This window comes from Barbus barbus (assembly GCF_936440315.1).
Source record: "Barbus barbus genome assembly, chromosome: 44".
NCBI classification, from domain to species: domain Eukaryota; kingdom Metazoa; phylum Chordata; class Actinopteri; order Cypriniformes; family Cyprinidae; genus Barbus; species Barbus barbus.
In genome coordinates, this window is record NC_136722.1 from 10,677,755 (window position 1) to 10,692,619 (window position 14,865).

General features: G+C 34.4%; 2 protein-coding genes across 3 annotated transcripts; one reads left to right on the forward strand and one right to left on the reverse strand.

Annotated features, from left to right (window-relative positions):
* Positions 1 to 687: 687 nt before the first annotated feature.
* LOC306863557 (DDB1- and CUL4-associated factor 11-like) lies at positions 688 to 11,309 on the reverse strand. The gene is made up of 16 exons (XM_079406961.1): positions 11,258 to 11,309; positions 9,918 to 9,969; positions 8,694 to 8,880; positions 8,420 to 8,547; positions 8,178 to 8,296; positions 7,932 to 7,996; positions 7,673 to 7,773; positions 6,884 to 7,030; positions 6,738 to 6,792; positions 6,133 to 6,201; positions 5,865 to 5,922; positions 5,218 to 5,403; positions 4,454 to 4,607; positions 4,183 to 4,335; positions 3,977 to 4,083; positions 688 to 1,593 (listed from the first exon to the last, which is right to left on the reverse strand). Exons 1-16 carry the CDS (start codon positions 11,285 to 11,287, stop codon positions 1,486 to 1,488), a joined length of 1,719 nt encoding a protein of 572 aa, XP_079263087.1. The 5' UTR covers positions 11,288 to 11,309; the 3' UTR covers positions 688 to 1,485.
* Positions 10,629 to 12,756, forward strand: LOC306863558 (elongin-C-like). 2 transcript variants are annotated; one of them, XM_079406963.1, is made up of 4 exons: positions 10,629 to 10,744; positions 11,094 to 11,121; positions 11,238 to 11,381; positions 11,523 to 12,756. In XM_079406963.1, exons 2-4 carry the CDS (start codon positions 11,118 to 11,120, stop codon positions 11,711 to 11,713), a joined length of 339 nt encoding a protein of 112 aa, XP_079263089.1. In that variant the 5' UTR covers positions 10,629 to 10,744; positions 11,094 to 11,117; the 3' UTR covers positions 11,714 to 12,756. The 2 variants fall into 2 exon arrangements, with proteins under 2 accessions (XP_079263089.1, XP_079263088.1); XM_079406962.1 differs by having other exon boundaries at positions 10,680 to 10,744; positions 11,235 to 11,381; positions 11,523 to 12,750.
* Positions 12,757 to 14,865: the final 2,109 nt, after the last annotated feature.

Here is a 14,865-nt window from a genome sequence, read left to right on the forward strand (position 1 = left end):
CAGATTTTTTTTAGCACTCCAGTCTTCAGTGCAACATGATCCTTCACAAATCATTCTAATATACTGATTTTCAGGAACATTTCTTCTAATAAGAAAAAGAAAATCTTTTAAATCTTTCTAAACGTCACCTCTGATCAATTTAATGCATTATTGCTGAATAGAAGTATTCATTTTGAACAGTAATATATATGTTCCTTCACTTAAAAATAAAGGTGCTTCAAAAGGTTCTTCAAGCGATGCCATAGAAGAACCATTTTTGGTTCCACAAAGAACCTTTCAGTCAAATGTTCTTGCTTACCCTTTTATAATCTGAAGAACCTTCGTTCACCACAAAGAACCTTTTGTGAAACAGAAAGGTTCTCCAGAGGTTAAAGGTTCTTTATGAAACCATTTAGACAAAAAGGTTCTTCTAATCTACGCATCGTGATTCGTGAAGCACCTTTATTTTTAAGAGTGCAGGTTGGAAAAGACCATGTTCTCTACTACTTACGCTCATTAAAATATAGCAAATATACAGTACACTCTTGTCTAGACTACACGAGACACTGTCAATGTGAGTACCTAAATTCTGACCTTGTCTTAAACTGTCTGAAAATCATTTTGAATGCATGTAGCGCTGTAACGAACTGTATTGCTTGCAGCTGACTGAAATATTTGAGATGTGATTTATAGCCCAAACAAACAAAGTTGTGCACATAAGTTTAATTGTTCTTGTAAAACAATTTTGTGAGTGTTCAAATGAATTCTAAATGCACTTAAATCATACACAAATCAAATCTCTTTGTCAACAGAAACATATCTGCGCACACTCACACACACACATAAAGAAACTCACTCCCGTACCCGTAAACCCACAGCTATGTCTCCACACACACACTTTTAACACACATTCAGAGTTTTGACAAAGAAAAGATTTTTTTTTTTACATTGAACTACAAAATCAAATCCTGAACATTAATAGCAATAAAATATCTTACAATATTTAGAATTATTCCCAGAATTCGTTGCACTTTTAGAAATGTCCATTAGGTGTAAAATATTTTGCTATATATTTCATTATGCAAGTATTGCTTTTTGGGGGTAAAGCAACACAGTTACTGTACAGTAATTTGTCAAGCGAAGCAGTTGTGTTTGTGCCTGTCTGAAATCATGCGTTCTTTACATTGGTGAAATTCACTCAAAGTCTTTCACTTAAGTGAAAACGGTCATCTCCGAGTCCGAGCTGAAAGAGGGGTGTAAAAGAGAAATCACAGCACTCCCCGTGTTCATTAACTAAATGATCCTTTTCACTTTAAACATATTTGTGTCATCTTTTGTGCCGGTAATGTGAAATCAAACAAGCACCTGAAGAGAGTGCCTAACACTACATCTATATGATTTCACTAAATTCTCTGCTCAAAATTTGTTCTCTTTTCGGATTTGATTTTCCTTTAGTCCTCCTTCATTCCATTCCTGCAATGATGGCACCATCTACCTCTGACGTCATCAATAGCGTTTGGTTTTCATGTCCACCATATCCATGTTCATCCTCTCTCGATCTTTGTCCAGAGGGTGGTTCTGGGTGTGTTCCCAAAGACGGATGGCACCATCCCACTGAGCAAATATAACGAGAAGGAAAAAAGACAGTAAATGAGTTAAAAAACGTCTCATGGAATTACATAGTATATATCTTTTTATTTCTTAGTCTTGCCCTGTGACCAATGTGTCATTTTCAATGCTATTTAGGGCAGATACGGTTCTCTGACATTGGTTATGGTCAGATTACATGTGGGTAAACAAATAAAATATTTCCTTTTTGTCAATAAGTGTTTTATTTTTTGATTCATTTTAAAATGATTTATTTTAACATTTTTATGATTTAATTAACTATTAGCTTTTTATTCACGTCATAAACTCCCTGCAGTTCCTTCACAAACCCAGTTTGGGAAACCTTGACTTAATATAATGTTTAATGCACCATGTTGTCGTTAACAACAAATGGAATATATTTTTTTACTCTTTGTATTTTTCTATCAATATAGTACAAGATTATCCTATTTAAATCCATGTGAAAAACGAGATTGGTCATAAGCAATCTAAAAGTAGTCTGATTATATTACCTAAAATGTATAATGTAATGGATTACATTACTAACTACAATTTTTGTCATGTCATTTGGAATCAGTAACGGATTACAATTTCTAAGTAATCTATGCAGCTCTGCAGCATAATGGTTATGAATTATGGAATTATTCCACTTTCACCTATAAGCACAAATCAAAGAAACGTCAAATCATATACAGTTTATTTTACCTATCCTATTACTATTAACCATCTTGTTTCCTGATTTATTATAATAGCCCATCATTAGCTCTACATTACGAAAACTGGTAAACTCAAAAGTTTCTCTCAAAAGCTAAAACGTAGCTGAAATTACTATTACTATTCCAAATTATATTCATGTTTTTCTATTAAAAAAAATACTAAAAGTGCATTTCTTAAGCAACCACAATTGCAAACATTATTGTTGAGATACATGTGGATTTATGAATTCATCACTGAGGCAGATTTAGTTGGAGCAAACTGCACAAACATCCGTGTGAATGAACACAAACTGGCTGTATTGTTTTCAGATTATCAGTGCTGTTTTCTTAGACGAGATAGTACACAGTTGCCAGGTTTAAGTACAAGTACAAACTAGGGATGCACGATATTGAAATTCTGCCGATATTCGATATGCCGATTTTTTTCAACTCATTTTGGCCGATATCGAAGCCGATACCGATATATTTCCTTTTGTTTGGAAACAACACCAAGTATCTCCTGTGCAGAAATTATAAGCAAAATATTATTAATTTTGGTTAGTTTTTAACAAGAACTTATTTATTAGAATTAAATAAAAAATAATAAAGGTTTTTTAACAGTACATTGAAGCTTTGAAAATAAATATAAATCAACTATATCAATCGCTGCATTTTTTTCCCCCAGAAAGATGCAATGTTAACCCTAATATTTTATTTTAAGATTTAACATTTGTAGATGGTCTAAAAAGAGTTGTAAAAATTCTGAAAATCTTTTAGAGCTCATGATTTGTTTAAAAAATAAAACGTTACACATTAATGAATAAATCAGTATATATAAAATTATTTAATTTACAAGTGTCATGTTTGTGATTTTTTTTTTCATGTAAGCTATAGCTTCTGACCATTAAATCAAAACATACTTATTTTATTACATCAATTACTGCTTTATTTAATCAGAAACACAGTCTAAATGTTATTTGTGTAGGCTATTTTACTTTTAATTTAATTAGAAGTAGGCCAACTGCGCCCCTACTATTAAAACTACTTACCGAACGGGCATTAGGACCTGGGGGAGGCTGTCACTGCTGCCCCTGCTTGTGCTATAACTGTTTACTCTATCCCACACCGAACGCGTCATTCTGTACATGCCTTCACACATTAAATGCAGTGATCCAAAACAGTCAATCTATTGATCATTCAGACAAAACTTTGCTTCAAGAATGAGCCACATTGCTGACGTGATCTAATCGCTAGCACACCCTGAGCACATGCGAGTTAACCCCTTCCCCTTATCGGCAAGACATATCGGCATAATTTTGCATGTCAGGCCGATGCCGATATTTACATTTAAAGTCATTATCGGCCGATTTCGATATCAGTCCGATAATATCGTGCATCCCTAGTACAAACAGAGGGGGAAAATGTATCCTTCTATGAGAAAAGCTCTGATTGGTGGCTCTCTACATATTGATCAGTGTAGAGAGATTTTGAGTTTTTATTATAATTTTTTATTATTGTATTTTAGTCTCATTTTTTTTGTCAATGATGTTGACTATAGTTATAGTCACAGTGTTTAATGTTTGATGTGTCGCCTTGCCTAGTCTTAGTCATGAAAAAAGGTTGTCAACAAATACATTTCATCATTGTTTTTATTAACAAAATAAACACTAGAATTAAACAGTGGTTTTACTTACAGAGCTGCTGACCATGTTGTTGTGATACGGGTGCCAGCTGACATCCCTTACACATGCGTCATGATTGGACAATTTGGACACAATGGATCCTGTCAACACATCGTAGACTACAAAAAAGATGGGAGGAGGTAAAATACTGCAGATTTGGATAACAATAAATAGTGACTTTAAAAATAATTTCACACTTGCTATTATTCTCCACTTACTGACGATTTTGCCTGTTGAACAGCCTGTGTAAATAAACTTTTGTCCAGTGCTGAATTCAGGAGAAAAGCGGCAGCGAATGAGCGTGTGCAGAACCCCATGACCCCTGTAGGTCATCACAGAGGTGTCGCCAGTCAGCTTATGCCTCTTTTGTGCTGCAGGCCAACAAAATGAGTCAAAACAGGTGCTTTGTGTTTATGTATAAAATTAATGTTGACAATAAACAAGCAGGTCTAGCAGGTCTATTAAAGTTACTCAAACATAGTAACACACCTCTCTGTGGAACCTGCTGCCAGCGGTAGTCCCAGTTCTGTTGTGTGACAGCGAGCCGTGAGGCCGCGAGCCCCTCTTTGGGTGAAAACTTCCTCACGTCCCACAGCTTAATGGTCTGATCTTTGGAGTTGCTGATCAAGTACCGAGCATCGCCCTTCAGGACAACATACATACATAAGAATAAGAATACAATAAGAATATCACTTAAAAATAAAATAAAGAAATCAATAATGTATTCCTTACAAAATAAAATGCAAATAATTTCATACAAATAATGTCATATTATTAATAATAGCAATAATAAATCATTTATTTGCATTTAAATTAATGTATTATTTTTTTTTACAAGTGAATTAAATAAATCTCTTTAAATGCATAAATGCAGTTTAAAAAGTTAATTATTATATTTATTTTTACATTGAACTACAATTTTAAACATCAATAGTTTTAAGTATGTTCTAGTATTTATTTGTCAGCTTGTTTTGATTCTTTTACATGAATTGATAAATGATTCTTCCATGTACACTCCTGTTTAAAGTTTGGGGTCAGTAAAATTTAAAAAAAATAAAAAATTAATACTTATATTCAGCAAGCATGCATTAAATTGATCAAAGGTGACAATAAAGACTTTCACATTGTTACAAAAGATTTATATCACAAGTAAATGCGGTTCTTCTGAACTTTCTATTCATCAAAGAATTCTGAAAAATAATGTATCATGGTTTCCACAAAAATATTAAGGTGTGTGAATTGTGCTTTTATACCTTGCTGTGTATGAAGGTGATTCCATCTCTGTGTCCAGCCAGATGACCCACAGGCTGTGGTCTGTCTTCTCTGAGGGTACGTCTGTCCCATACCTTACACACAGCATCATCACTGCCTGAGAACAGCAGCTGTGATGAACTGTCTGCAAACGCTACGGCATTCACATCATCCTCGTGAGCGTCGATCTGAAAGATGGTGAGATAAACAACCGTATTCACATGAGTCATGCTACAGAGGGCAATGTCTGGATAATATTCTCAGTAAATCTATCTTGCATATCAATGACCACATTCAATTCAGAACGCTAGACCTTTGATGCACAGAGACTGAGGAGCTGTAAAGATTACGTAAGGCTTAAAGTCACAGGACAACTGACAAATTTGAGAGATTGAGTTAACTGATATTGATCCAATAAAAAGTAAAAAGCATGCGCCATTAATTCGACATTTTTCAGAAAGACATTTACTGTATTTAGAAGTGCAGCAGATGAAAATTGACCAAACATTTTTGAGTTACAGATAATGAGGTATTTGTGACATTTTCTCTTCCACTAGCCACTGAATAAATATTTTTCTTGGAATTTTGTCCCTGGATTAAGAATGTAATCTTATGCCCTTCTATTCCTTTACTAATGTGTAAATCATACCTTTAGAGTTCTCTTGTTTTGTTCACGATCAAACACATACAGGCAGCCATCATTTGCACTATTTGATAGAGACAAAAAGCAAGAATAAAGGAGCACTTTAGTTTTCTATGTATAGTAGGTGGTTATTCTGCAATGCAATGCAATAAAATGCAATAAAATAAAATAGTGGAAATCAGAAAAGCAAAACAAATTTTAACATGTTTAAAAAAATACCCAGATTTAAAAACTAATAATGAGTTATTTTCTTAGACCACAGTATGTTACCAACCCGCCTAAAATTTCTTTTCCATCTGTGGATGCTGCCAGTGAGAAAACACAGAACCTCCTTTCATCTGGACTGAAAGAAGAAATGACACCTGTCAGCATCAGCAACACTAAACACTAACAAATACAGTCATTTCTCTAGTGATTAATATACCTCACCGGCTATACTAAAACATAAATAAATATAAATCTTTAAACATCTAAACTCATTTCCATTCACACAGCTCTACCTTGCTATGAACAGAGCAAGACCAAACTTCTAAAAGCATAATATTAGTTTATTATCACAAGATAGTCACTAAATGTTATGCAATGCAGAGATGTCGTCAAAATGGTATATATGAAAAGAAAAAAAAGAAGAAAAAAAAAAGAAGTGAACTCATAAATAATTAAGAATTGTCCCTAAAATATCCAAAAGCAACCACATTTGGTCATTACTTTGAAAACAAACTTCCTTCAGATTACACTTTGCCAGCGTGTTCAGTTTTGGTTAGCTCACAGTCACGTGATGGCTGTAGTGATGAATGATTATGGAAATCTGTTCTACTGTCTGTAATCCACATGAAGAGGAAGCTTTAATGCTAAAATGTACAATGAGGAAACACTAACTTGAGGTCCAGAGCGGTGTGTGTTTCATTGTCCCCATCTACACTGCACACATGGACTAAAGAGAGGGAGCACAGACAGATATGCATTACTGGAAAAAATGACAGTAGTGCCAACAAAGCAGTTTAAGTGACCTGGTCCTGTCTTACTGTAGTCAGACCAACTGGAGTACAGCACACAACTTGCATCAGGGGTGAAACACACATCCAGAATGCTCCAGCCCACGTCTCTGGCCTTCACTGTCTTCTTTAGAGTAAAACGGCCCCTGCTAGTGTCATATAACCTGATATTCTGATCTATAAAAACAAAGACAGAAAAAGGAGAGTGTAAGATACTGTTTGACCTACACAGTTCAATGATTTTCGTATGTTTGCTTTTGAAATAAGTCGCTTATGCTCATATTGTGTGCTTTTATTTGATCAAAATACATTAATGTTGTGAAATATTATTACTATTTAAAATGACTATTTTTATAATTATAATATTTTTAAATGCAATTTATTTTTACGATGGCAAAGCTGATTGTTCAGCAGCCATTACTCCAGACTTCAGTGTCACATGATCCTTCAGAAATCATACTAATATGCTAATTTGGAGCTCAAGAAGCATTGAAAGTTCGAAACAGCTGTTGCATCATATTTTTGTAACAACAACAGCATTTTTTTCATTTGAACAAGAAATATTTGTAACATTATAAATGTCTTTAGTGTCACTTGCATTTTTGCATCTCTTACAAAAAAATAAACCTTACTGACCTCAAACTTTCGAACAGTAGTTTATGTACTTAAATTAAAGCCAAAAGATTGAAACAATTACAATACTGGACCTTTGTAGAACTTTGTTATGCATTTGAACATATCTGAGACATGACTGACATTTGGAAACTTTTATAAATAGAAAATAAATACTAATGACAAAGTCTTGAATTACAGTTTCACCTTGACATGCAGACAGGAACATGTTTCCCTCATCACTGTAGAGTCCACAAAAGACTTTCTGCTGGTAGGTGTCCTTGTATACCACATGATTAGGCAGGAAACTATGAGGAAATGTATATGATTTACTATACGTATGCAAAGACTGATCAGTTTTAGGAAAAAAAAAAAAAATGTGTATTTCAAATGTAATATGTGACTGTTTCTGCATCAGATATACATTATTATTGTTGTTATTGCATAACATTTATGTTGCTCTTACTGTGAACGGATTCGGCTGCACTCTCCGTGAGAGAAACTCGACCCACGACACCGTCCCTGTTCCCGCTTCAGAAAGAAATACACAGTTAGATTATAAAAAGTTGCACATTTGTGAACTCTACTCTAGTTGGCTGTATAAAAATTTCCTGATTTCTTAATTACAAATCAGAAGAGCTGCAAAGTAAATCAGCTGAGTTGCTCATTCGGACTCATTGTATTGTTACTATACATGCTCAGAACATCTTACCTCTGCTATCATATGTGTGAAACTGTGTCTGCCCTTTAGGCCCGAGGAAGCAGTGGCAAGCAGGATCTGAGTGCGGATCTCACTGCGGTCAACTTCCTGTGTGTCTGGTTGGGCATCCACTGAGTGAGAAAAAAATAAGGCACAGTAAATGACCACAGAATTGTGTTTAATGCAATGGTATTTCTGGCACATTACTCACTTTTATAGACTGAAAATGATGCCATACAGTCCATAATTCTCACCTGGAGGGTCATATCGATGTCCTAGCCGCCCATCCCAGGCCCCATCGCTGTCCTCGTCTGAGTCTGAATATGACTGCACGAGCTGTAGGCCCGTCGCTCCACTTCCATGGACCAGGCGGACCTGGCCCCTTTAATAGAGAACAGGGAAGAATGCTTTTCAATACCCATAAGACAAAAGAGGAAGCAGCAGAGTTCCAAAACATGTTTAAAATGCAGCCCAGACAAAGGGATCGCCAGATAAATGTTTTGTAGGTTATGCATATACTGTAATTACCTTCGCAGTAGGTACGCCAGAACTTGTGCTAAGTCAACGTCCTCTTCAGATCCTGACTGCCTCTCGACCTGTGTGTGACCCGTCTGATTGGAATTCTGGTTGGGTTCTGGTTCTGACTGGTCTGGGTTGTTGCCAGAGCCCCGACCGGACATCCCAGAATTGGACTGAGAGCCCATAGACTGATTGTCTGCCAAAACATTTATTCAGAAATTAGCAATACAAGCAAACACATTAATATCATTATAAAAAAGCATGATATATTATAAACAACGTTAAAATTTCTTTAAAGACATTGAACACCATCTTTTAGTAATTAGGTCAAAAATATGACATACACCCAAATAATACCTGTGATGGCAAAACTAAATATTCAGCAGCCATTACTCCAGTTTGTCCTTCATCTTTAATCTTCATCTAGAAAAATGCTAATTTTGTTTTGACATTACATATTATTTTTGTCAATACTGAAAACATTTGTGATACCTAATATTTTGTGGAAACAAACATTTTTTCTGGATACTTCAGTCACTAGAAAGTAAAAAAATATTCTGTAACATTATAAGTGTCTTTTTTTTTATTGAAACTTTTGATAAATTTAATGCATCGATGCAAAAAAAAAAAATTACACATTTTCACTACAGGACTTTATTAAGGCTTTTTATGCATTTTAACATGTTTGAGAAATACTAAGGATAGAAAATGATTATTACTTTAAAAAGCAAGACATAAACAACTCTAGGTTAATCTTAAAGACATTTGACGCCAGTTTTAGTAATACTGTAAATAATAGGACGTACACTCAAATAATAAGAAATACACTTCTCTGATCATAAATTTGTGATGGACATGTCAGAATGCATAAATGTGTGTTAAGCCCAAATTAACGCTGATGTAGAGCATTAATTGTGTGGTATGTCAGTGTTATTTACATCCCAATGTTTGCTTGTCTTGAGAAAGTAGGACATTAAACAGGTGATTTAAATTAATGTTGACAAAAGGCTGATGTAACTGACAGGCGAGCGTGCTAAAATGACAGGCTAGAATTGAAAAGAGCAAATGTCATGGGATGAACACTTCATATAATGGCTTCATATTTACAAACTAAGAGTTTTAAAAAGCAAAATACATAAAAGCCCAATTATTATGTTAAATATTCAGCCAAAACTACCCTTTGTTTATAAGTTAGCGCTCACGCTAGCAGACTCTCAAAAGAGAAACACCTACCAGTTAAATGGTAACAGCGCTTTGACAGCTCTTTTGCTCCGTTGGTTTCTTCCTGCAGACGTCGGTAAATAAACACAAACAGTGTTATCAAAAATGAATCTTGTAAACGTGGGAGTTCTTCTGAGTAGGTTTTAAGACTCTCCAGGTTCGTGACGCGCCATGTTGTTTACGGTCTCGAGAGACTCGCCTTCCTCTGGTCACGTGACACACAGACGCTCTCCCATAATTGAACATAAGGCAGTGAACCCGTCTATATTGAAGATTTTCAGTTTTGTACAAAATTTTTATAATTATTATTAATTATTTAAAATAAATAAGTAAATTTTGCGTGCAACTATTCGTACTTCTTCACCTATTCTACACTTAATAGTATTTCATTATAACCAACAAAGTATAAACATGATGCAAATGAGAGCTTTATTTTACAGTGAAGTCAGTAAATAAAGATGGAAGAGTTTGAAAGAGTGGTTGAAATCCTGTAATCACGTGATAGCATGATAGGAGAAACCGGTTCTTAATTGTTTATAGTTAATTATATTTATAGAAATCATTTAAGTTTCTCATTATGTTCCTGTTAAGGACAATTTGCACCATCTGCTGGACAGTTTTGTTTGGATATTATTGTTGTTTTTTATATATAGATTTATGTATATTTAATACTTTGTGTTTTTAATTGTCTTCACACACACACACACACACGCACACACACACACACACACACACACACACTAATTAAATCGAGGGGACTTTTAATTATGAGCCACATTTTTGAACCGGAAGTACTCTCCGTGTTCCTCAAGAAACTTGTTTTGTTATTTTAATTCGCGGTAAGTGTGACAGTTATACATTTATTTATATGATTAATAGATGTACTTAATGTAAGATGTCAAAATGATGTGGGTAAAATCTGTAATTTGCTGTTGTGATCGTGACAATGTGCTTTTATGAGACGGTTTATATAAAAATGTGAACAATTATGTAAATACCAAGTACAGCAAAATATAATAAACACAAAAACGAGTCTTAAAGGGTTTTGTTAACGGTTTGCCTCTCGAGTTAGTCTGTCATTATAATTTCACAGTTTTGTGGGGGTTTTCTAAGCTTTCTTATTGTTCACAATAATTTATATTTTTCCCCTGTGCAATAAACTACCATATTTTATTCTGTTCTTTGCAGGAGTAATACAGCGCCTGTAAAACAATGGGTTTGTATACGCTATTCATCCTTATTCCTAGTAAATTTTACTCCTATGCATGTCTGTTTAGCTTCCATTGCATGTTTCTTTTTTCCTTTAAGTGTTCAAATAACATTTTCCAGCAGATGTTGAAGACAGGACTTACGGTGGTTGTGAAGGCCCTGATGCCGAGCATGTAAAGCTGATCTCTTCAGATGGCCATGAGTTTATTGTGAAGAGAGAGCATGCTTTAACCTCTGGCACTATCAAGGCTATGCTGAGTGGACCTGGTGAGTATGAAACATGGTCAAAGTCTAGCAGCATTTGTTTATTGTGGAATTCTTCCAGCAATCATTTATTTTCAAAAACATTTTAGCAATATCTTACCAGTAAGAGGAAGCGCTAACTAACATTTACAAGTTTTCTTCTAGGTCAGTTCTCTGAAAATGAAACCAATGAGGTGAACTTCCGGGAGATCCCTTCTCATGTTCTCTCCAAAGTTTGCATGTATTTTACCTATAAAGTGCGCTACACTAACAGCTCGACAGAAATCCCAGAGTTCCCCATTGCTCCAGAGATTGCCCTGGAATTGCTTATGGCTGCAAACTTTCTAGACTGTTAGATAGGAATGGAGAATGTTATAAAGTGACCGATTTTCTTGCCATTTATTTGCCATCATATATGTTCCTATGATTTATGAGTGTGTATTTATAAATGTTTTGATCCATTTTTTTTTGGTATGTTGTAATTTGAAAAGGCTAGATAATGTGTTTTGTATGCAGTGTTTTAAATGTCTTACAATCATTTTGTATTTGCAAGTCTTTTGCAATTGTCCTAGTGCCATTTGCACTAGGAAAAAAAATGGATGAACCAAATATGTTATTGTCACACTTCTGTTTTTTTTTTTTATTTTATTTTTTTTAAATTTTTTTTTTTGACTGGTTTAATATTTACAGCACAGCAAATAAACAAAATGGCTTGCATTTCTTGTAAGACACAAGTGAACACAAAGTGAAGGAAAGCTCTATGTATTTTCTAAACACTGAAGAAAAGAGAATTGAGGGTAGTGCATGCTAAAAAATTTTGTGGGGAAGTCGTGGCCTAATGGTTAGAGAGTCGGACTCGTAATCGAAAGGTTGCGGGTTCGAGTCCCCGGCCGGCAGGGATTGTAGGTGGGGGGAGTGAATGTCCAGCGCTCTCTCCACCCTCAATACCACCACTGAGGTGCCCTTGAGCAAGGCACCGAACCCCCAACTGCTCCCCGGGTGCTGCAGCATGGCTGCCCACTGCTCCGGGTGTGTGTTCACGGTGTGTGTGCATTCGTTCACTACTCACTGCTGCGTGTGTGCACTTGGATGGGTTACCATACTTGACAATACGTCACGACTTTACTTTTTTTTTTTTTACTAAATTACAGTAAATTATGTATTATTGTACCATAATAAGGATAGTGATAGAAATGATAAAAAAGATGTCACCCAAAAAAAATCTGTATGTTGTACCTACCCAGGTGACTGACTTTAATTAATTACAAAGATTAGACACAAATATTGTTAACTATTAATAATGATAATACATAATTAAAAATGTAAAAGAATATAAAAAATAAAACATCTGTCTTTATAGTCATTCCAAACCCATTTCACTTACTTTCTTCTGATAATGAAAAAAAAAAAAATTATATATATAAGTATAGATATTTATTGATTATTATAACTATTATTAATAATAGTTATTAAATAAGAAGGAAGATTGTTCACCTGAAAATAAAACAAAATCTGGAAGTTGTTATAAACCCATCTAACTTTAATCATTTGTAATAGAATAAAACAATAATAAGCATTTATTAAAAAGAACATGTATTAATTATAACTACTATTAATAATAATTATTGCTAATTATAAAGGATTGTTCACAAAAAAAGTTTCAAAATGTTTCTTTCCTCTGTGACAGAACAATGAATTAATAGACATTTATATTTATACAAAAATACATGTGTCAGTCATTATAATGATTAATAATAATAATTTAAAGTTAATCGTTTAAAAGTATACTTCACTCAAAAAAAAAAAAAAAAATATATATATATATATATATATTGAAAGTCATTCCAAATGTGGCTTTCTGTTTTGTGACAGAATAATAAATTGAAATACATTTAAATTTATTACAAATATTTATTAATGATTAAAATGTAAAACAAACAAACAGCTAAATAAATAAACAACCCTTACGAAAAAGAAGTTTATTCAAGTGTGCTTGAATTAGTATGCTTCTTTTAAACTAAAAAATAGGAAAGTGTACTTTGTCTACTTTTTATGTACATCAAGAGTCACCACGCTCAGACGTCTTCAGGAAAAGGGCTACCAAGCCACTTCTGAAACCGAAACAACGTCAGAGGCCTCAAACCTGGGCTAAGGAGAAAAAGAACCGGACTGTTTTTCAGTGGTCCAAAGTCCTCTTTTCAGATAGATTTAAATGTTGCATGTCATTTGGAAATCGATGTCTGGAGGAAAACTGGAGAGGCACAGAACCCAAGCTGCTTGAAGTCCAGTTTGAAGTTTCCACAGTCAATGATGATTTGGGGTGCCGTGACGTCTGTTGGTGTTGGTCCATTGTGTTTTATCAAGTCCAAAGTCAATGCAGCCGTCTACCAGGAGATTTTGGAGCACTTTACGCTTCTATCTGCTGACAAGCTTTATGGAGATGCTGATTTGCTTTTCCAGCAGGACTTTAGCACCTGCCCACAGCGCCAAAACCACTTCCAAGTGGTTTACTGACCATGATATTACTGTGCTTGATTGGCCAGCCAACATGCCTGACCTGAACCCCATATGGAATCTATGGTATATTTTCAAGAGATAGATGAGAAACAGTCGATCCAACAATATAGACGAGCTGAAGGCTCAATAGTGCCTCAGCAGAGCCACAGGCTGATCGCTTCCATGCCATTCCTCACTGATGCTGGAGTTTGTGCTAAAGGAGCCCTGACAAAGTATTGAGTGCATAAATTAACATGCTTTAAAGAACTTTGCAAGATTGCTTTGCAAATCCTTTTTTTGATTGAAAATATTCTAGAATTTTTTGAGATGCACCTGTACTTAGAAAAACTTATGCTCCTAGAGTCTGTGTTTTCATTGTTATACAGTATAGGGGGCTTCTGTACAGAATTTCCAAAACAACACAAGTGAAGAAGAAACCTAAACAACAGATGCTTCCACATGTAATCTAACACGATCATCAGACATAAAACAGCATCAACACTGTAAAGTTATGGAATAAAATGTCAACCAATGAAGATGTAATAATGACTGTCCAGCTTTCGGGTGTTGATCGACTCCATCTACGCCTTGATTATCATTCTGATGTTATCTTGGATATCATTCTGAATCCAATTCATAGTCTTTTTTCAGCTTTTTGTTCAAAATGTCACCAATGAAGACAACAATAAATGTTTATTTCTTTATTTATGAAACTTAACCACATTCAAGTGTTTAAAAAATAATTAAGCTAGAATAAAATGTATAGGTTTACAAGCAGGTACTCTGTTCTTTCTTTTGATGTTTTGTATGTTCAGATATTCATATAAAAAAATTAATACCTAATAGGGACATAGTAGTATACTTAAAGTATGACGTAAAGTTACGAGTTTACTTTCAGTATAAATCTACTAAACTAGTAGTTTACTGAGACTATACTTCAAAGTGTCCTAAAAATGCTTCTATAAGTATTTAATTAGTAAACTATCAGTATACCTATACGTTTATAAGTTCA